Source organism: Magnolia sinica, chromosome 12, assembly GCF_029962835.1.
Source record: "Magnolia sinica isolate HGM2019 chromosome 12, MsV1, whole genome shotgun sequence".
In the NCBI taxonomy this organism is placed as follows: Eukaryota; Viridiplantae; Streptophyta; class Magnoliopsida; order Magnoliales; family Magnoliaceae; genus Magnolia; species Magnolia sinica.
The window spans coordinates 19,844,149-19,868,411 of record NC_080584.1 but is presented as its reverse complement, the minus strand read 5'-3'; the positions used below and the strand labels follow the sequence as shown (position 1 = coordinate 19,868,411).

The 24,263-nt window shown below is 42.4% G+C and overlaps 2 protein-coding genes across 3 annotated transcripts in view; one reads left to right on the top strand and one right to left on the bottom strand.

Moving 5' to 3' along the window:
- Positions 1–545: 545 nt before the first annotated feature.
- Positions 546–6,617, top strand: LOC131221068 (proline-rich extensin-like protein EPR1). The gene is made up of 3 exons (XM_058216163.1): positions 546–1,544; positions 3,487–3,627; positions 5,244–6,617. Exons 1-3 carry the CDS (start codon positions 1,101–1,103, stop codon positions 5,346–5,348), a joined length of 690 nt encoding a protein of 229 aa, XP_058072146.1. The 5' UTR covers positions 546–1,100; the 3' UTR covers positions 5,349–6,617.
- Positions 6,618–6,660: 43 nt separating this feature from the next.
- The window catches only part of LOC131221066 (uncharacterized), a 105,203-nt gene continuing 87,600 nt past the window's right edge, over positions 6,661–24,263 (bottom strand). For both annotated transcript variants that reach the window (XM_058216156.1, XM_058216155.1), the window contains 2 exons: positions 8,374–8,412; positions 6,661–6,777 (listed from right to left, as the gene is read on the bottom strand). In XM_058216156.1, coding sequence (XP_058072139.1) covers positions 6,774–6,777; positions 8,374–8,412 — 43 coding nt within the window. In that variant the 3' untranslated portion in view covers positions 6,661–6,773. The remainder of the gene's footprint in view (positions 6,778–8,373; positions 8,413–24,263) is intronic.

Sequence of the window (24,263 nt, the reverse complement as noted above, 5' to 3'; positions counted from 1 at the left end):
TATAATTAATTCAGTTGAACCACCCATATTATGGTTTCTATTTAGATGTATCAGATGCCAGGAAAAAAAGAAAAATAAAAAACAATTCCGGTTATTTCATTATATAAATATGGGATTGGTGGACAGTTATTGGACTGTGGAGATCGAAATATCCAAGGGTCCTATTTCAACGATGAAGCATCCATGGATCAGAGGTTAGGGCTGTTAACCCAATCTAATTCTAGGATTATGATCTGCGCACAGTGCGCTTCACAACTCAGACGGTGACTAATGTATGCCACGTGTACCATTTCCGGGTGCTGTGCATGGGGCAATCATCGCGGCCAGAGTACCAAACAAACCCCCATCATTCATCACGCATGATATTTTTTTTTTAAAATTAATTAATTTATTTTTAAAATTATGAAACATACGCCATCCAAAGTAGAGAACCTACTGTGTATACTGGGAAGAGCAACAAAATGCTGTGGGCCCCACCTTGATGTATGTTTGACATTCATTACTTCTATCAGTTTCCCCATCTCATCTTTCAGGGGTTGGATCCAAAAATCATGTGGGACACATTACAGGAAACAGTGGGAATGGGGACGTCCACCATTGGAATATAAACATCAACGGTGGCCGTCCCCTTTCCTTCGTTGGGGCCCACTTGAGTTTTGCATCTACCTGATGTTTGGCCTCACATCTTAATATGAACTGGAACAACTGATGGACGGAGTGGATGTCATATATAAATCACGGTGGATCCCACAGAACATTTCCTTTCACACACGCGTCCTATCATCTCCCAGAAACAATTTCAACGGCCGATATACAACGAAAACGAGCAGCTCTCAAAACCCTCTGATCACTATGAATTTTTGGTTCGTGGTCCGTCAGTGATGGTTACGTGGGGTAGACCGTTCGGATCATCCAAGTCAGCATCCCTGTGGGCCCCATAAGAGCAACACATGAACTCAAACAACTCTTTTGGAAGGAAGTTGGTTAAGAGTTCCCGCCACTTTCAAACAACCCTTCCTCTCTAATCCGTAATAAAAACCCCCAAACCTCCAAAAACCCTTCAATAGCCATTTCAAAATCAAGAAAGAGAGAGGGAGAGAATGGAGGGAAGATCCAAAGAAGATACAAGAAAGCCGAGCAGCGCTCCCTGCCAAAACCCTAGCTCCCCCAACTGCAACTTCTGCGGCCGCACCAAGCGCGAGATCTCGCACGCTTACGGCCGTTCGATCTCCTTTCCTCCGTCATCATCCCCGGCCCATCATCGCCCATCCCCCGCCCTTTTCCGCAGCATGAGCGACGTCTCTCCATTACCGTCACCATTCCCAGCCCTCTGGAATCAGATCCCGGCAACGCCGACGACGTCGCCGCCCGTTCGGACCTCGCCGGCTCCGGTTCCTCCCGCCGTCAAGATCTCGCCGGAAACGAAGACGATCCCCTGCAAGAATGCGGACGTCTCGTTGGCCTATCCTGCTTCTGAAACGGTTTCCGCGTCTCTGGATCCCAATCCGGACTCGGATCCGCCAACTGAGGAAGTCATGGCGAAGGTAAGAGATGGAGATCCTCTTGTCTAGAGTGTCTTTTCTAGCCTTGTTTAATACCACGCGTGAATACCTGAAATCGTAGTCGATGGGGCATCAATAACGTGTTCGGCCTACTTTCGGTCTCATTGGAACCGTTCATCTTGTGCATCATACTTCGAATGGCCATTATGTTAAAATTGTACCGAACGGAAAATCTTAACCCTCAAACCTTTACCCTTTTAGAATGAACGGCTCGGATTATCTTGAAACCGGTCCATGGAATTGTAGTCCCGCGATCTAGCATATTTTCTTGAGTTTTCTGTTTTTTGAGTTTCCTGCTTCGGGGAGTTGTTTAATACTGAAACAATTAGAGTAACGGACGAGTCCGTACGATGCGTTTTTTAAATTTTCGCTGGCCGGAAACTTATTTCGCAAAAAAGGTTTACTTCGCAAAAACCGACCTTTTAGGGTCAGACGCTGGTATTTTGACCAAAATACCCTTGTCTTGTCTGTTAAGGTAATGCCCTTGTCTTGTCTGTTAAGGTGAGCACCTGTAAAAAAGAAGAGGTATTTTGATTTTTTTTAATTCATCCGTACGACTTAGGTTTAATTTCGTAATTAAGGGCCCGTTTGGCCGGGTGGATTGGAAGGGATTGAATGGTATTAGGGTGGATGGCATGGATTTCTAGGCAATGATGATGTTGTCAGTGGATTGTCTGCGGATCTATGGGATTGATATATTCCTGGATTGCTATATCCCGTCTGTTTGGCGCGCCCAGCAATCCTGGGATTAAGCCTTCTCATCCCTTCCAATCCCTCAAACCAAACACGTCCCGGGCAAATTTGAAAGGATTAGGGTGGATTGGATGGGATTTAAATGTAATGATGGTGTTGTGAGTGGATTGTCTTGAGATCCATGGGATTGGGATCGGATCACCGACTCTGTTTGGCACGCCAGGCCAATCCTGGGATTTGACTTCCAATCCCTTCCAATACCATCCAATCCCTTCCAATCCGACCGGCCAAACGGGCCCTAAGGTTTCTCTTTGGCGAAAGAAATTGGTGGGTGATACCTGAGGTATATACGCCTCAAGATCCCAACAATACTCCGGTGGAATGTGATCTCTGATATGCAGGCACCGTAAATCAATTAAAACAAAACCACCCACATTGTGGGTCCCATTTTAAGTAGGTCATAATCCAAACATCCGATTGGTGCAATAACCCTAACTTTGATTAGCTGACACTTTTTTACTAAATTCAGACCATTGAATGTTTTTCTTTTATTACCGTCCATTAAATGTCCACCAATCAGATCGTTAGATGATCAAATCAGATACTTCTATCAGATTGCGGGCTTACTTAGAATGGACCATATATAAAAAATGCACCAGATCGGACAATCTTAACACTTATAATGGTTATTATAGCTTTAGGCCTCCTGTATGAATGGCTCAGATTATCCGGGATGGGTCCATCAGGGAATAGTGGTCCCGCGGTCTATAGTTTAGGCAGTCCTGCTCGTTGCTCCTCTTTTCGCCTGTTGATATTTTCTTGTGGGATTTATTTAATACTCCGTAGAGTGTGATGATTGATACGCAGGCACCTCGAAATTTTACACATACGGTAAATCAACTTAAACGAAACCCCCCAAATTGGAGGACCCACTTTCAGTAGGTAATACAAAAAAACTCCTGATCTCTGATTCGTTGGCACCTGTTTGCTGAATTGAGACCATTCAATTTTTTTAAGGACCGTACGTTCATTGTCTACAAATCAGATGGTTGGATAATCACATCAGTATTTTTGTTTTTGTTCTTGTTTTTTATTCAATCTGTAGTGTGGCCCATGATTTGAACGGTTTGATTTGAGGCATTATTGTGGCACGTGTACAAGTTTTTACTGCCGGGTGAATATACTTCCCTGAATGACTGAAATACCCTTTGTCATGGGAGCTTTGTAACAGAAGCTACGGATGTTGGGGGAGCAGCTGGTGGAACTGAAGAAGGAGATGGGAAGATTTGCAGAGATTCTCAGGGCTAAAATTGAGACAAATGTTTTGGGAGGAGCACTAACGGAGAAGAACAACAACAACACCGCCTCCAAGGTCTCTCTCTCTCTCCCCTCCTTAACCGTTCCTTTGTTGGCCACTTTTTGAAAAGAGTTCTTGGATGCCGAAGATTTTGGTGCATGAACTCGTCACGGTTCGTCATGGACGGACTAGATCATTAAACTGTGGGCCCTACTAGTTCAAACTAGAAACCCTCTGTCATGCATGTGCGTCACATCCACGCCGTCCATCCGTTTTGATAGATAATTTTTAGGGCATGATCCGAAAAACGAAGCAGATCCCAATCTCAAGTGGACCACACCACGGGAAACAGTGTTTATTGAATACTCACCATTAAAAACTTCTTAGGGCCAGTGGAATGTTTATTTGCCATCTAACCTGTTGATAAGGTGACAAAGATCTGGATGAAGGGACCATACATATATCAGCTTGATCCAATACTTTTGTGGTCCACAAGAAGTTTTTAACGTTCAATCACCATGTTTCCTGTGGCGTGGTCCACCTGAGATTTGGATCTGCTCCATTATGAGATCATGCCCTAAAATGAGCCGTCAAAACTGATGGACCGCACATACATCAAAGTGGGCCCCACATAGATGGAATGGTTGGGATCCTTATACTATTGATCGAGCATACCTCTTGATGGGTTTCAATCGTCCCTAGGCATGGCCCAAACAAGTGACTATATATTCACTTTGAAGTCCGCGTACTACAAAGCCGGGCTGTTGGTGGAATGTTACCCGTCTGAAATCAAATCGTGTAACCTGGTACGCTAGGTAGCATAGATTTTCCGAGCCAGCAACTCAGTGAAGTTAGAACTCGGCCGTGTCACTCCCTATTCTTCCACGATTGGCCCCAAGTATTGCATGATGGCAGGGGCGAGCCCAGGCCATTGATAAAGGGCCAAAAATTACTTGGATTGCAGCTGATCTTGCATGGTTTTGGTGGCCCATGTCAATGGTGCATCTGTGCACTCCATCCATTAGATGCGATTTCTTACGTTAGATTTTGAGGCAAAAAATTCAACCCGAACAGAAACTCAGGTGGGGCGCACTACAGGGGACAGTTGGGAGGGAATGCCCAACCAATAAAACCTTTCATACCGTTTGTGGGGCCCATTGTCTTGTGCACATCCCATGTAATCCATTTATCAAATGTATACATGTTGATCCTAGCCGAGCCCTGTTGGATGGATACATATACATGTTGATCCTAGCCCAAGTGACACACTTATCAACACTGAGGTCTTGGCATCGATTCCTAGTGGGGGTGGCTAAGAGTGAAGTGTGATCTCTGACAGTGGGTGTTTTAACAAGCTAACAAAACAAAAAAACAAAAAAACAAAAAAAACAAAACAAAAAAAAAGTGACACACTTATCAGACAGTCTTAATGATCTGATCAGACGGTTAGGATCAACATCCAATCCATTTGATTGCCGAGGTATGCTCCATCCGTGTTACGCCCACAATGGGGATGGCCTAGATTGAGTCACATTTATACATAACGCGTAAGCATGCATGTGAACGTTCAACCGTACCCTGCCGGAGTATCATATTAGAGCATTTTTCCTTTATTACCATTTTTATTTTTATTTTTTTTTTGTTTTTGTTAAACACAGCCTCACGCCCTTTATTACTTTATACGTGTGCAGGAGCATGAAGAACTTACCATTGGAAGCAGTGGAGAAAAGCTGGAAATTTCGATCGCTTGCTCATGTGGCAGGTCCCACAATGTCGTCCACATGACCTCCCAATGATCATGATGATAGAGAGAGAGAGAGAGAGAGAGAGAGAGAGATTTTAAACTTCCAGTTACGATTAATTTGCGGTCTCCCATCTTGTCTATATGTCATCGAACCAAATCGTCAGGTGTGTCTCACTAGAATGCAGCACTGAAATTCAGCTCATTCCAAAATTTAGGAAGGCCACAGTAAGTAAATGCATAGGTTATAGGCATCACTTTCATCATGAATTCAGACAATACGGCATTCCACACTTACGCGAGGGTGTTCCGTGGGCGCAGTGACAGATGAGTAAGGGTGGACTAGCGCATAAGTTTTTGAAATCTGAACCACTTATCTGGTGGGCCCTGGCATGGATGTGGTCACACCGAAATGTCAGGCTGGATGTACAATCCCACCTTCCCAATTTGAACATGAAACGTAAGTTTGACGGCCATCTTTCTCTTGGGTTTCAACTGGTTAGCCTGAAATTCAGATATGGTACTTCCATTGTGGGGCTGACATAATAAGGGTCACCAATCTTGCACATGTGCTACAAGGTGTGCGAGTTCTCAAGATTACTCGTTGTGGGTGGATGAAGGCTATCTTGGGCTTTCCTTGTGCACTCTAATAAATAGCAGATGCCATGCCAAGCTCAGTTGACGGATTTTACAAGGGCTGTTGTTCAGTGATCCTGATCGTTGATATTATGGGTCACATTCGTTAATGGCCATGTACCCAAAATGGCATGGTTAGGTTAAAAAAAAAAATGCAGCTACAGTTCCCATTCAACCAATGGAAGGCAAATATTCATCCTCTCGTTGGTATGGGCCATCTGCGTCCCATCTTATCAATGCTTCAGATCTATTGAGCTATAAGCCAACGTGTAATAACTGAAAATATAATTCCACTAGTAATCAAATTTCACAAATATTGTAATGGGGTTTGTGGTTGATTAATGAAGGCATTGTATGATCAAGAAATTGCCATGTCCTCATACAGATGGATATGGATGATATAATGGGATGTAGGATTTGTGCAAGTGGGGCCCATGTTTTAGTGATTCAGACCATTGAGCTGTTGGGAGATCTTAGCCACTAATCTCCCAGATTGGAAGATTCTTAGCTGCGAATATGTTGGGTGCATTTTGCTTGAATGGGCACTTTGATCCTCTCCTCTTCCTGATTGTTATCACGATAATTGATGGTTAGGTGATGGATGATACACGTGCACTGAAAGTTGTGTTCTTAACATATAATTAATTAATTCAGTTGAACCAGGCCTAGAGAAGAGAAGCAATAAAAATAAATAAAAATAAAAATCTACGTTCCGGGGCTGGTGGAAGCCCACATTTAGATCTCATCATCACTGAGAACTTGTGGACGACTTTGTGCGGTTTGACACATGAGCAAGTGAACGAAATTTCCATTTCTTCTGCAGCGCTTACAATGGTAATTTAATTCACCTGCACAAATATAAGAGTAATTAAGAAAAACAAATATGCCAATAATTAAGAAAAACATCTCTAGTATGATACCATGGACATAACATATAAATCTACCTCAATTCATACATGATGGGGCGTCTACTGATTTCTCTTGGCAGGCCTCAATCGAGAGGCAATGGGGCTGTGCCACCACAACTATTGCAGAATTAGGTATGAAGGTTAGGATATTGCATTCCAAGCAATTTTGCCAGCCATACCATCATCAGGCAATGAAGTGATTGCGTACAACTTTATTAGACTTTTAAGTGTCTGACCAGATGTGTGTGGGGGCCCACCACGATGTATTTGTTTACATACTGATTATGGTAGGGTATTGGCCTAAAAATAAGGGGGATCCAATGCTCTAACTAGAGTACCATTTAATGATTTGTGCATTTAATGTACGCTTTGTGCATTTAATGCAATCTAAGCTTACTATTTAGGTCTGGTGAGACTTAAAGGTCCGACCTTGGACTTTGCTTGGGGCCAAGCCTTGAGCTTAGAGACAAGCTGCCTAGTCAATGATTAACTAAACAACTAAACTCAGTCAAGACCAATCAGAACCAAAAATAAGGGGTGAGACTGCCCAGGACTTCAATTTCAGACTATATGCTAAGTGATTGTGAGGTACAATTTGTGTTTATAATTTGATAAGTGAGAGTCACATTAATATTATCCAATGAAACGCAAATGTTATTTATGTCTACAAAAAATGGGCTGTAAGAATAGTTTAGAATAAAATGAATTGACATCCCAAAAATCAGGGCATAAAAACTCAGGTAGGGCAGGCTATATAATTTTAGACGTTTTAGATTTGGGCTCACCTGAACTTTAGATCAGTCTCATTTTTGGAGAGCCGATTCGGTGAGACCCCAGCCTCACCCAAGAGGTTGAAGCCCTTAAGGTATGGCCCTCCTTGAGGTGTGTGTTCTGTATCCAACCAATCAAATTTTCGGAATCATTTTAAGGTATCATCCAACAAAAATAAGCACATTCGATATTCTTGGGTGGACCATACCATGAGAAATAGTGGTGATTAACCGTTAATGAACCACAAAAGTTTTAGATTAAACTGATATTTGTTTTTCCCTTCATGTAGGCTTATGTGACCTTATCAAGGGATTGTATGGTGAATATAAACACTACTGACATGTCAAGGTGTGTCATAAGAAGTTTTTAATGGTAGGGTGTTCAATCACCACTATTTCCTATGATACGGTCCACTTGATAATTGGATCTTATTCATTTTTAGAATCATGCCCTAAAATGGTCTTAAAAAATGGATGGACCGGGTGGAGACAATACACACATCAAGGCCTAATGTCTCCGGTGAGGCCAACTTCTCACCTAATCTGCTCCACTTGATGTTTTTGGATCCTTACTCTTTCTCCGGTGGTAGCCTCTCGTGACCCAGTCAAGGGTTCGAGTATCCATAGGTGGTGAAATCCTACTATGGCACGGATGTGTGTGCATATGTATAAAAAAAATAAATAATAATAATAATAATAATAATATTTAAAAAAAAGGAAGCAAGCCTCAGTCCGCATGTCTCAAAAATCCCAGTAAGATGGATACCTTGGATGCTCGCCCTCTGCGTGATCCACCGGAACTCCACTAACAAAACAAAGGTATTTCAATCATTCAGTACGTAAAATCAATCCGTTCAAATTATGGGTAACCGTACAAGTAGAATATGAACTGAAAAAATTATTGATTTTCATCTATTCATCTGATTGATGTGATCATATAACTAATTGATTTATGGTGGCTACGTATCCAACATCACACTCAAGGAAGCGGATGGGGCATATACTTGTGGTTGGGGTCTGTGGGGTCCACATAGATGTTTGTGACAAATCCACTCTGTCCATTTGTTTTAAAAGACCATAATAGAACAGGATTCCAAAAATCAAGCAGATCCAAAACTCAGGTGGGCCACACTGAACAAAACAGTGGAAACAGAAACCTCTACCATGGAAAACTTCCTGGAGCTTTCTTAGGTTTATTAGCACTCTGATAAACTGTAGGAAAAAATATCATCCTGATCCAAAACTTCTGCTACCCTGGCGTTCAATCCCCACCGTTTCGTGTGGTATGGCCAACATGAGTTTTGGATCTACATGTTTTTAGAATCAGGTCATTTTGTGATATTTTAAAATGGATATACAGAGCGGATTTGTCATAGGGCTCAAAGAGATATCTGTGCTCGGTAACAGGCTATCCGCTTACCAGATAACTCCAATGTAGTAGATATAGCAGAAGACCTGTTCCTAGATCTGGAAATCGGACGACTCGACTCGGCAAACTTGACTTGGCAGACTCATTTATATCTGATTTGATCTGAACCGAGTGGATGAGTTGATCCGAACCAAGTTAACTTCGTCCAATCCAAATTCAAATCGAGTCAAGTTCCAGTCACCCACTAACTAGGGCTGAAAGTTGGGCGGGTTGGGTTGGGTTGGGTTGGTGCTCAACCTTAGCCCAACCCGAGGTTCCTATACCTCAACTGTTATCCAATCTAACCCAACCTCATATTAGAAATTCTCGACCCAAGCCCAAATCAAGCGGGCTCAGTCGGGTTGGTGGGGTTAATACATGCTAATATTTTCGTTATTACATTAGTCTATTATATTTTCAATAGAGTTATATTTTTTGTACCTATGATTTTACTAATCATATATGTAGTTATTATAGCGTATCTTGTTAGCTTGAGTCATCAGAAATGATGTGGACCAATGAAACCCGACAACATTGGAATTTCTTGTGCCTTCAACACAGACATCCACACTTAATTATAATTTATAAGTAACTTATATATCGATCATGTTCAGGTTGGGTCGGGCAATCCGAGACCTCAAACCAAGCCCGACCCAAGTTTTTTAGTTGGTGTTTGTATAGCCAAGCCCAAGACTGAATCCGATACATCTTGCGTGAGCCCAACCCAAGGTCGAGTCGATCATGGGTCAATCGGATTGAACCCGCTTGACTTTCAGCCCTACCAGTAACTCGACTTGACTCGACCCGAAATCCAACTCAGTATTGACTCAACTCGATCCAAAACTAAATTTGTACATACATATTTAGAAAACAAAACTCATAGCTGACATTTCAGCTTTGAGATGTCGTGTAGCTGATAGAGAGGGTATAATTATGGCACAGTGGCTAATGTTCCCCCTGGTCCATCTCGTACAACACCATAAAAGGCCACAACATTTGGATGGTGAAGCCTTGAGAGAATTTCAGCTTCCCGCCAAAAGTCCACAGTCTGAAAAAAAAAAATGCACTTTGGTTATCTGTATAGCATTGGAGAACTAAGAGAACGCATAAACCCATCACTGCTCAGCAAATATTACTAAAGAGTTATCCTAAGCCCAAATGTGGCTCTCACACAACTCTACAAATACGCACACCTGCCAACCTGGCATGTGTTAGTTATCCATGTTGTGAATCAGGGAGGCCCACTTTCAACATCAAACATGAACCCTTGAAAACCATTTTTAAACTATTCATTATTTTTGTGCATGTAAGGCACACTGGATGCATCTGCCTGATGCTTGGGTTGGGTAATTTACACCGTATGGAACATCTGCCAAATGCTTGGGTTGTGCACACATACAGGTGCGTCATGCGTGTGAGAATAGAAAAGCTCAAGCAGTAACGAGGAAACAGGATTGCCAAATCAGCTTGCTGTAGTGGCAAAAAGGTCTGCACAACCAGTTGGGTTGCTTCTTTTCAAACAGGATGAATTGTGGTTTCAATGTCCTTAATCATCAGTTACCAGCACAAAACAGAAAATAAAAGGCAAAAATAAATCGACAGTATGTTTTTAAAGTTGGAAATCTCACCAATCTCTCTTGCTCAGATGATCGACCTGTAAAGCAGCTCTTCTTTATTCTTTTAATGGTGACATCTGTGCCCCTCCATTTTCCATGATATACAGTACCAAATGTGCCAGAACCCAATTCTTTCAGCTCTTCAAGGTCCTCATTCTTTATGATCTGTTTATAAGCATTCAATAAAATATTAACACCCAAATGAAGGAAGAATGTCCGAACTTCTGAAAAAATTTCAACAAACAACAGTCTGAGGGTGTTGGCAAAGGAAGCAGACCCAAGAAAAGAAGCAAACAGTGAACATAAAATCAACTAATCTGATACAAATCCAGAGAAACCCCTGGAGCTAGAAATGATGATAGAAATATAACTTCCAGAGTGGCGGCATAAATCTCCAAGTATCCTGTCTGCCGTACACTGTTATACTTCCAATCTAACATTATTTTTTTTTTTTCGTAAGCTGGGATTTAATCCAAGACCTCAGTGTTGAAGTGAGGTCGTGTTCCATTGAGCTATTGGCTTGAATCCATGTCCAACGATATATAGAAGATATTCTAAAAATACGTTGCATGTATACAAGAAAACATGTTCCTGAAATTTTAGAAGATCTTATTTCCTAATTGAAAGGCGTGTCCAAATACATCTTAAATTGAAACTAATCTGGAATGCAGCTTATACAAAAGCCATGACATAACATAACTGCAATCAAACAAGCTTTATATCTATCAACTAAAGAAAGCTCTTTAAGTTGATTGACTTACGAGTTACGAGTAAGTATTTGGAAATGGTTACCTCTTTGGACAAATCAATCCATTTCTGTCGTTGGATAGGCAAAACTAGTACATAATTCATCTTAGCAACTTCTTAACGATCTATAGGTTATTTCTTAGCTCTGAAACTTATCATTGAGAAAGGAGCTGCAACTTATATATTGAATGATGTACAAGCCATTACGGTTGATACAACTATCACAACAAATGTTTCCAACTCTCTTTCGTACAGGATATGTGGGAATTTACTGAAAAACAAAGGGATAAAACTGCGGTAGCCATCAAATCAGTGGCTTGAGAAAGGGACTATTAGATAAATGGGCAACATTCGGCATTCACCAGGCAGAACTCATAATAATTGAGTGGTCATCACAGTTGTCTAACCACTGACTTTTGGTCTAAAATCCATCATGTAGTGACCCAGCTGATCAAAAATGTCAATCACCTTGCATGTTTGGCACATGTGAGAAGGGGATGGCACTTCATAAAATTTCTTTGAATTACGCATCATAAAACTTAAATACAAGCCAGTAATCTACATAACGTATAAGACATAATTTTGCCTGTGTATATAAATTATATGGTTTTAGATCTTGCATATAGATATGCAATACAAGGGCATGCATACATACACATGGGAGTGCGAGTGTGTGTGTGTGTGTGTGCACGCGCACGCATGCCTGTGTGTGCATGCATGTGTGCGGATGGGTGTTCCTGGCTGAGTTACCATACACCTGCTCAGGCAAGGTGAGGGTTAGGCTTCCTGGGCTGCTGCATACTCTTTTGATACTCATTCATATGGAAATAAAAGAGTGGTAGACACCATATCTACTATCTCTACACCTGATTTAAGTTCCGGTCCATTCTCCTTGTATCTTTTTTTTTTTACACATGCACACACACCACCACACACTCACGCCATAGTGGGATTTCACCACCTATGGGTACTCGAACCCTTGACCAGGTGTTGAAACTCCTGAGAGTCTACCACCAGAGTAAGGAGCCAAAATTTAGCAGTTGGCACATGCCATTGCATCTTTTGGTTTTTCAGGTAAGACTTCAAGTAAATCTTCCTGTATTTTGATTACTGCGCTTCTGACAATATATGATAGGAACCTGAAAAAATCCCGTCAGATTACTCCAGTAATTATAAGACTATTGAATGGTATTAATCCCCACTCTGCTACTTGGTTACTATCTGCAACTCCATTTAAACACTGCACTTCTGTTTGGCCAATGTGTTCCATGTTGCCTAATTTTCTATTCCTTCTTTTGCCAAATACCTTGTTTCCTTCCTCCAGTTGATGAGACTAAGACAAATCATTTCTCAGAAATTAGCACTCTAGTTTACGACATCCAATTTCTGATAGGCTTACGCCTATTTTGGGTTCTGGTATAGTTTCAATGAGGGCTCACTGACAGTACTTGTGAAAGTCGTTAACATGCCAAACATGTTTCCCTTCCCTTCTATGTGAATATTGATTCGGATGTTTGGGTCCACTTCCATATCTTTCATGATGGTTCCTTAATCATGTTTCATTTATTAGTGATTTTTCTGATATGCATGGATTACTTCATTGTTTTGAATTTTGAAATCAAATGTGCCAAGTATTTTCAGACTGTTTAATCTTCAGGTCAATATCAGTACCAGAAAAGAAGTGAAATTCTACACTACTTATTGAAGAGAAGTTACACACCTCATGAGTTCCCGGACTTCTTTGCTAGTTTGTGAACCTCTTTTTTTTTTCTTTTTTCTTTTTTCTTTTTTTGAGAAGCAACCAATTTTTTTTTTAAAAGAGAACTGAGATAGCACACCAAACTACAAGCCAAGCCAGAAAAATAAAATAAAATAAAATAAAATAAAGCACTCTAGAATATCTTAGAACAATCTTTCAGCCCATCTATACAAGCGGTCCATTCTATTGGAAGCAAAAAAAGCCCCTACTAAGAAACATTTGCCTTGTAGACTTCTCATTTCGAAATTATCCTCCATTTCTCCCTCCCAAAATAGGCCACAGACCTCCCAGTAAGCCAAGTCTCCAAAGACTCCTAACCTGCGTCTGCAAGAAAACCCCATGCCAGCCAAGAAGAGGATCACCCACCGACCCTGGCATGACCCAACCCATATTAAAACACCTGAGGATTTTGTTCCACATGCTGAATGCAAAGGGGCAACGAATAAAGAGATGATTCACCGACTCTGGATTTGCCATACGCATGATACAAACATTCAGAATCATCATAGAGTGCTTCCAAAGATTATCTATTGTTAGAATTTTTCCTTGCCAACCAGCCATCCAAACACTGCAACTTTTGGTGGGCCCCCATAGGACCACACATATCTAGTCTTCCCCACCTCTTTCCCCTTAAGGATTCATATAGGACAAAATAGAATGATCAAACTGAGAACAAACCGAATTTATCCTTATGCCACATCAATTTATGCACAACACCCAGCTAAGGGTGCAAGCTTTATTTTTATGCATCCTGGGGAAATGATCAATATGAAAAAGCAAGTCTACTTCGGGTTATATGTTTAGACTTAATAGAGGAGCCGTTTTATGAAACAACAAGAAACGAACTGCGACCACGCTTTCAACTATGGAAGTTATATATGCTGCTTGTTGTGCAACAGTTTAAGAATGTGTGTGGATTATGAGATTTTTTAGAGCCTGGGTGTTCCTGTTGCTAAGGACCACTCCTGATAAAGATGAACAACGGATTGGCCGTCGACCTTGCGAGGGATCCAAAACACCACAAGGAATCCAAGCATATTTAGATTATAAAGTATCACTACGCTAGAGATCAGGTGAGACGTGAGAGATGGGCAAGTCGTACTTGAATATATTCCCACTAAAGTGATGTTAGCTAATCCCATGACAAACCAATTGTTTGAGAGATATTTGAAATACATGTTAGGCATATGGGATTCGGGAGAGTTTGATGTATTTTGTAAAAGTGGGAGTATTGTAATTTTATATGAGTTTTTCAATTGTATTTCCTACTAATTATGATGGTAGAGATCTCATTATGCAGCATTTGACACCTGCACATGTGTGTTGGGATAAAGTCCATGTACTCCCGAAAGTGAATGATGTAAATTATTGATGCTTTGTATCCAAAATTATTATTATTATTATTATTTTATGACGATAGGGTGTCCCCACCCCTTTTTAAGGCGAGACTAATCCCCATGGATGCACGCAATCACCCACAAACCATGTGCATCAGGTAAAGCATGGGGAGGGGAATTGAACTCGTATCTAAAATTATTTATAAAATGAATCTAGTAAAGACCCCATATATTGATTAAAAATTCATGCATAGTCAATTTTTTATAAGCCTTAAAATCATCAATGGTGGACCATGTACTTTGGGATGATTTTTTGCTTATTTTTTCATTAGCAAGCCGTCTTCCCCACTCGCACAAGATTTAACCACCCTTGACATGCGCATGAAAGGCATGTTCAGGATGAGACAACATGCTAAGGTACAACCATCCTTTATACCAATACAAAAGATGAGGAAGCTCGAGTTAAGGCATGACCACCTCTAGTCATAGTTATATATTATTGGATCCTTGACATGCAGAAATGTTCAGATGTATTTTACGCATGTTAGTGCTAATCAAACTATGCCACTATATAGTGAATAGCTTTAAGAGACTGGAAATAAGACTCTAGGGATCGAATGACATTCAGGGTTAGGGGTTGCTAAGCCAACTCTCATACGCTTTAGATAGGACATTTTTCTCCTAGTGATATCGCAGCTAGAGTGTAGACAGTTTCATGGCTAAGATGGATCAGAAAAGGCCCGGTCGACGACAGAAGTGATCCGGACCATCGGACCTTAGATCGGGCGTATCTCGCAATCCGGAATGAGTTAGCTGACGTAAAATATATGATTTTGGGGTAGAACGAGCTACTTTAGCCAACCAACCCCGCTACGCCGGGTTGCGCCGCCCGGAATTGCGAAAAACCCCTTGATTGACGGTCGTTTCCCTGTTTTAATTTCGTTTTTACTATAAATAGTAAGTTTTAGTTTGATTATAACTCTTCATCCGTTGGGCTTTAGGAGTTGCGCCCAACATGAAAAGAGCTTAGAATAATTAGGGGAACGGTTTGGTGAAGCCAAATAGGACACTTACTATTTTTGGCCGAAAACCTTGCGCACTAGTAGACATCACGACCGTCTATAAATAGTAAGTTTACTATTTATAGTAAGTCGCGGATTCTAGGAGTTTGAGTTGTAGTTTGATTATGATTTCTTTCCCATTGCTTGATACCCTTATTTAAAGGGTTGTGAACTCGATTTTATTCATTCATCAATCAATTTCGAATTTATTAGAATTTATTTCTATTTTCTGCTTTCTTTCCTCGTGGATTCGAGAAGTCTCTGTGAGGAGTCCAGAGAAGTTCCGTGGATTCCGAATAGTTATCCTCTTGAGGAAGACGGTGCTCGACCTCACGTCCTCCCCTGCGTCAGTTTGGTATCAGAGCGAGGTTTCTCCTCGGATTGATGGCTTCTAACGACGGGTCGGGCAACAATCCCATGGGCGGTGCTCCAGGAAATTTTCCTTTAACGGCGGCAGCTTTCGAAGTAGCGCAACGAGAGAATCAGCAAGCCATGCAAGGGCTGCAGGCTTCCATCGACCGCATAGCAGATCTCTTGGCGGAAAATCTAAGACAACTCCGTGTTCCTGGTGGCAATCCTCCACCTCCAATTAATCGCCCTGATCGCAGGATAGTACCGACAGTGCATCCAAGGGTCATTCCTGAGGAAGGGGGCTCCAGTGAGGAGGAAATCGACGACATACTCTTTCAACACCCCAGACATGGCGGCGATCGAGTAGATCGAACGGATCGAGAATTCAAGATGAGAGTTGATATTCCTAGCTTCAATGGCCAATTACACATTGAGGATTTCCTCGATTGGCTTTCTGAAGTTGAGCGATTTTTTACTATATGGACATCCCTGAAGCAAAGAAGGTCAAGCTTGTGGCCTACAAGTTGAAAGGAGGAGCTTCAGCTTGGTGGGAACAACTGCAACTCGCGCGAACCAGGCAGACGAAAGCACCAATCCGCACCTGGCAGCGGATGAAGCAGCTACTACGTGCCCGATTCCTCCCTAGCGATTACGATCAGGTATTATTCCAACAATACCAAAATTGTCGACAGGGTAGTCGGTCGGTGAGAGAATACGCAGAAGAATTTTACCGCCTGGCGGCGCGTAACGATTTGGTCGAGACTGAATCGCAGCAAGTCGCCCGATTCAACGGTGGATTGCGTATGGCTATCCAGGATCGGGTCCAGATGCAGTCCGTCTGGACGATGAATGATGCGATCAAGTTGGCTACTCGTGCAGAAGTGCAACTTGAACGTCCTAACACACGGACCTATCCTACTGCAAGGATTCCTGTGGCAGGTCTGCCCCAGGGAACTGCACAACCTAAGGGGAAGGAGCCCGTAGGAGCACGCACTCAACCTCCTACGTTTGAGAACCGAGATCAAGGAAGTGGGCAAGCTAGACCCCAAAGGGGCGTATCAACTGCTGCTGGTCCAAGTAGAATCCCGAACCCCTATGCTCGGCCAAGGCCCGATAACTGCTATCGTTGTGGCCAACCGGGCCACCTATCAAATACTTGTCCCCAGCGAAAAGTGGCAAACCTCGCCATCAATGATGGTAGTGCTGATAACGCTTATGAAGATCCAGATATTGAAGAACAGGAGCATACCACCGAGGACGAGGCAGATGATTCAGGTTGGGTTCAGCAAGATCACGGCGAGTCGCTTGTCGTGAGGCGACTATTATATGCGCCAAGAAAAGAAGTGCATCCACAGCGGCATAACATCTTCCGCACTAGGTGTACGGTGAATCGAAAGGTTTGCGACGTGATCATTGATAGTGGGAGTAGCGAGAACATCGTTTCCAAGGTCATGGTGGAAAAATTGCAATTGAAAACGGAGCGTCATCCCTCTCCATATACAATCGGTTGGATCAAGAAGGTCAGCGAAACAAAGGTAACTGAACGATGCACCATATCCTTTTCAATTGGCAAACATTATAAGGATGAAGTAGTATGCGATGTGGTCGACATGGAAGCATGTCACATACTACTCGGTCGGCCCTGGCAATCTGACCGTGATGCCACTCATAAAGGGCGAGATAATATATATATCTTCGTCAAGGACGGCCGAAAGACCATATTGGCCCCTATGGATCCAGAGGGACCACCTGAAACTTCTAAAGTGGAGGGCCGTTTTCTCTTAACCATACGGGACTTCGTGGAAGAATCAAAGGAAACAGGACAGACTTATGCATTAATTGTAAAAGGGGAAGAACTCGAGCCTACCAACATCCCTGAAATACTAAGGCCCCTGCTACATGAATTCAAAGAAATCTGGCCCGATGACCTTCCCGATGGGTTACCCCCATGCGGGATATCCAACACCATATCGACTTTGTCCCTGGGTCCAGTTTACCGAATCGTCCCCATTATCGAATGAGTCCGAATGAGTGCGAGATTCTGCAGGGACAAGTAGAGGAGTTGATCCGTAAGGGTCTTATTCGGGAGAGCATGAGTCCATGTGCTGTACCAGCTCTATTAACTCCAAAGAAAGATGGGAGTTGGCGCATGTGTGTTGACAGCCGAGCCATCAACAAAATCACCATAAAATACAGATTTCCTATACCACGGTTGGACGATATGCTGGACATGTTAGAGGGTGCAAAAATATTCTCTAAATTGGACCTAAGGAGCGGCTACCATCAGATTCGAATACGGTCGGGTGATGAGTGGAAAACAGCCTTTAAAACGAAGGAAGGATTATACGAATGGATGGTCATGCCCTTCGGGCTTTCGAATGCGCCTAGCACATTTATGAGATTGATGAACCAAGTTCTGAAACCTTTCATTGGGCGGTTCGTTGTGGTTTACTTCGATGATATTTTGATATACAGTCAAGACGAAACCACCCATATGGAACACCTCAAGAAGGTCCTTCAAGTGCTCACTAAAAATAAACTGTATCTCAATTTAAAAAAGTGCAGCTTCATAATAGCCTATTGTTTTTGGGTTTTGTCGTCACATCCACGGGCATTCGGGTGGATGAGGAAAAGGTGAAGGCAATCAGAGAATGGCCGGTTCCTACAAATATTCACGAAGTGCGAAGTTTTCATGGACTGGCGACATTCTATCGTCGGTTCGTGAAAAATTTCAGTACCATTGTGTCACCAATCACAGATTGCATGAAGAAAGGGCAGTTTCAGTGGACTGACGAAGCCGACAGGAGCTTTGCCGAAATCAAGTGTAGACTATCCACGACCCCGGTTCTTGTACTTCCCAACTTCGACAAACTGTTTGAAGTCGAATGTGATGCCTCATATGTTGGAATTGGGGGAGTTTTGTCTCAAGAAGGTAAGCCGATAGCCTTCTACAGAGTGAATCTTAGCGATGCACTTAATAAGTGGTCTACATATGAGATAGAGTTATACGCGTTTGTCCATGCTCTGCGTCACTGGCGACATTATTTGATTCAAAGGGAATTCATACTTTACACGGACCATCAAGCTCTCAAATTCATTAATAGTCAAGCTAACATTAACCGTGTGCATGCTAGGTGGATCTCGTTTTTGCAGGAATTCACGTTCGTACTAAAACATAAGTCAGGGCAACAGAACAAGGTAGCTGATGCACTGAGTCGCCGCGCAACTTTGTTAGTCACCATGAGCAATGAGGTTGTCGGGTTCGAGCGCCTCAAAGACATATATGCCGATGACGACGACTTCAAGGACGCATGGGTTAGATGCCAAGAAGGTCACCCCGGTGACTTACATATGCAAGACGGGTTCCTTTTCAAGGGAAATCGATTGTGCATCCCAAACAGTTCGCTAAGGGAACAGATAATCCAAGAGCTACATGGAGGTGGCCTTAGTGGACACCTTGGGCGAGACAAGACGCGAGTTCTTGTGGAAGAACGGTATTACTGGCCGCAATTGGTACGTGATGTGAGAAAGGCATTCTAACATTGTTATATTTGTCAAACTTCCAAGGGACAATCTTATAATATAGGCCTCTACACCCTATTACTCGTGCTTGATGGCCCTTGGGAGGATTTATCTATGGACTTCGTGCTTGGTCTCCCACGAACACAACGCGGCATGGATTCGGTGTTCGTGGTAGTAGATCGTTTCTCCAAGATGGCGCACTTTATTCCATGCAAGAAAACTCTCGATGCAATACACGTGGCGAATCTATTCTTCAGAGAAATTGTGCGGCTACATGGGGTTCCTAAGACTATTACTTCTGACCGTGATACGAAGTTCATAAGCCACTTTTGGCGGACTTTGTGGACTCGATTCGATACACGACTTCAGTTCAGCTACCACCCACAGACTGACGGGCAAACCGAGGTTGTGAATCGCACGTTGGGAAACCTCCTTCGGTGTATTTCAGAGAAAAACCGAAGCGGTGGGATTTGGCTTTGTCTCAGCGGAGTTTGCATTCAACAACATGGTGAACCGCTCGACAGAAAATCCCGTTCCAAGTTATTTATGGACGAGTCCTCGCCACACACTAGACTTGGTCCCTCCGCCCAAGCTCCCAGGCATGAGCATTGCGGGAACATATGGTCGACAAGATCATGGGCATTCATGCGGAAGTACAAACCAAGTTACATGCCTCGAACGAAAAATACAAGGAGCAAGCCGACAAGCATCGGCGACAAAAAGTATTCGAGGTGGGTGACCAAGTAATGGTCCATCTGCGCAAAGAACGATTTCCGACCGGAACGTACAACAAGTTGAAGAATAAAAAGATTGGACCGGTACCAATCATCCGAAAGATCAATGACAACGCTTATGTTGTTGATCTTCCAGATGACATGGCGATCTCACGGACTTTCAACGTCGCGGACTTGTTCGAGTATCATGAACCAGCGCATGATGAGAACTCGAGGACGAGTTCTTTTGAAGTGGAGGGGACTGATGTAGAGTGGGTCGCGGACAGTTTCATGGCGAAGATGGATCAGAAAAGGCCCGGTCGACGACAGAAGTGATCCGGACCATCGGACCTTAGATCGGGCGTATCTCGCAATCCGAATGAGTTAGGACGTAAAATATATGATTTTGGGGTAGAACGAGCTACTTTAGCCAACCAACCCGCTACGCCGGGTTGCGCCGCCCGGAATTGCGAAATACCTCTGGATCGACGGTCGTTTCCTGTTTTAATTTCGTTTTTACTATAAATAGTAAGTTTTAGTTTGATTATAACTCTTCATCCGTTGGGCTTTAGGAGTTGCGCCCAACATGAAAAGAGCTTAGAATAATTAGGGGAACGGTTTGGTGAAGCCAAATAGGACACTTACTATTTTTGGCCGAAAACCTTGCGCACTAGTAGACATCACGACCGTCTATAAATAGTAAGTTTACTATTTATAGTAAGTCGCGGATTCTAGGAGTTTGAGTTGTAGTTTGATTATGATTTCTTTCCCATTGCTTGATACCCTTATTTAAAGGGTTGTGAACTCGATTTTATTCATTCATCAATCAATTTCGAATTTATTAGAATTTATTTCTATTTTCTGCTTTCTTTCCTCGTGGATTCGAGAAGTCTCTGTGAGGAGTCCAGAGAAGTTCCGTGGATTCGGAATAGTTATCCTCTTGAGGAAGACGGTGCTCGACCTCACGTCCTCCCCTGCGTCAGAGTGTAGCTAAGTTAGGAGTTTTTGAGCCAGCACTCATGACTTTTAGGTGTGAACTCCATTTGATAAGGTTAGGAATTGCCGAGCTAGTGTTCATGTGCTTTAGGCAAGACCTGCATGGTAGACTTGACATAAGCATGGTAATCTCTACATTGCAGTGTGGGTGAACAACCACATGCTCGGAGCATTGAGTTTGACTTCTTTTCAATTTTTCCCGTAATGGTCCACTTCGCTTCGATTTGTTGAATCCCATTCAAATCATTTGTTTTTATCTCAAAATAGGTCTAGATCTAGCTTTAAATGAGTTTTAAGCTTCTTCCATGGTTTAAATGAAAAAAGAAGAAGAAGAAGACACGTGAGTGAATTTTTGAAAAAAATAAAATAAATCAAATTAGGCTTTTATGGGTGTATTGGCCAAATCGGCCCCGTATAGGTGTCGATACATCCCGTATTGGCCGATACGGGCCGATACGGGTCAATTGTTTTGTATCGGGCTGATACGATCCCGTATCGCATATCTTCTCATGTCGATATGAATTTGATACAGTCGTATCAATCAATACAATATTGATATATCTATGCCTATAACATTGTATCCCCACTATAGGGTTGAGCAGGAGATGCCGGACACATGCATGCTAGACATGTGTTAGCATGCATGCATGTTAGATGCCGGATGCATACACGTGCATACATGTTAACAACATGTATGCTAGACACATGTTTGGAAACCGGCCACCCCTAGTGGGGCCCACCAACACATGGCAGCAAGTGCCACCGCCTCTCCCTTCTTTATTTAAAGAAAGGGAGAGGGGTGTTGGAAAGATACAACATAGAGGAGAGAGAGAGAGAGAGAGAGAGAGGTGTGTAAGCGTGCGCAGTGCGTGTGCAAAACAGTGAAAAATAGAAAAGAAGGGCATGCTCGCGTGCTTGCTTGAGGTTGTGTATATTTGCATCCCATCGTAACCGTCAGATCGGCCAAAATAAATGGATGTATGTTTGTGTTCCACCCAACCATGATGCATTACAGGAGAGAGCGACTAGACCCTCTGATCTGATCTGAGGGAAAAAGGGCTGAGGTCCAAAAAAGTATAAAGAAGTACATCCAAGTCAAGTGAATTGGCTCGTCTTTCCCTTAAATGGTTGATTTGAGCAAGAGTTGATCTTCATGTTTCGGCTCCCCGATTTAGTCGTGTAAGCACATCCCTTGATCCGTAATGATAATTTAAATACAACCTACCAAGTTGTCTGCGTGCTCTTGACAACACACATCACCATGGGTCCACACACCCATCTTTATGGAAACCAGCCTTAGTTAGAATATTTTAATGATAATGATACATTAAATTACTTAAATAAGCCCATACACAAGGGCACTTTTGTGTTAAGGCCTAAGGGTATTTTTGTAATTACATAACCCCCCCATAGAGGCTTTGTTTACACGAGCTCCCTGTAATCCGGTTGTGGCGAATAGGCTCCCTACAACACTGGTTTTACATGGGTCCACAAAACTTTTATTTACATGAGCTCCGTACAACTACAATGTGTAAAACACCCAAACACCCTAAGGCCTACATGTTCTATATGTAAAATCTACTTTGTCTATTAGGTTCTATCCCTGTGTCTAGGTTGTGGGGCCAAAAATTAGCCAACGACCATAAGCTTGTGTGGTGGCACCTAGAGTGAAACTTAATGACATGCCTAAATACACATATTTACATATTTAGGAATAAAAAAAATGTAAAAAAAAAAGAAGAAAAGAATACATTAAATAAGAAGTTTTCACTTAATGGGAGCCAAAATGCATGCGTTGTCGTAAGAAATCACTCAAATAGTAACCAAAATGAATTTATATAATACAAATACAAACTTATAACAATTAAGACATGCAAAAGTAAATGAATTAAAAAAAAAATACATTTCTAGCCACATTTCATCCCCACATAGAATGACGAGGTAGCTCATAATCATTGTCCGGATCTCGTGGCAGTTGAGAGTAGTACTGTCGCCCAACATGTTGGGCCTACCATGAATGTGCCTGGGTTATCCACGCCTTCCATCCGTTTTTTCAGCTCATTTTAATGGTTGTTTCAAAATTTGAAGCAGGTCCAAAGCTCAAGTGGACCACACCACATGAAACAATGGTAATAATGATATCCACAGTTGAAACCTTGGTAGGGCCTACAGTGATGTTTATTTGTCATCCAACCCGTTCAAAAGATCACAAAGACATGGATGAAGGAAAAACACAAATAACAGATTGATCCAGAATTTCTTTGGCCTCATGAAATTTTAGACGATATAATTTCAATTCACACTGTTTCCTGTGGTGAGGTCCACTTGAGATTTGGATATACTTAGTTTTTGGGCTAAAGCCCTCAAATTATCTGTTAAAATGGATGGACGGAGTGGATAAAATATGCAGATCATGGTGGACCCCACATAATTTACTCAATACGCGACACATGTGTACCCACCTGAGTTCGTAGAGACGCAGATTAGCTATGACGAGTTGAGCAGCGAGACTTGCCACTGAAGTGACGTGGAGCGATTATGTGGCCCCACCATGGTTTATGTTTCATATCCACACAGTCCAACCATTTGAAGATATCATTTTAGTGTATGGGACAAAGAATGAGTCAGATCCAAATATCTAATGAACCACACCACATGAAAACAATAATGATTGGATAACCACCGTTAAAATCCTCCTAAGGCCCACTGTACTGTTTATTTGATATCCAATCTGTATGATTAAGTCATACAGACCTAGATGAGGGGAAAAATCAAATATTAGCTTGATCCAATACTTAGAGCTGGGCATTGGACCGAGTCGGATCGGATTCGATCCAACTCGACCTGATCCGAAATGTAGCTGACCTGATCCAAACCCGATCCGATCCGGGACCGGGTCCGGAACATAGGACTCGAACCGATCCGACACACGATTGGCCTGACCCGAATCGAGTCCAACTCGGTCAGGGAAACCGAGTCTGATCGGGTTGGGTACGATTCGGATCGACTTTTTTTAACGGTGAAAATCATTATCCTCGCGGCTATTTTCAGTGTGGTCCATTTGAGCTTTGGATATGATTCAGTTTTTTTTCCAAATACTCTAAAATGATCACGAAAAATGGATAGACGGTATGGATATAGTAAAT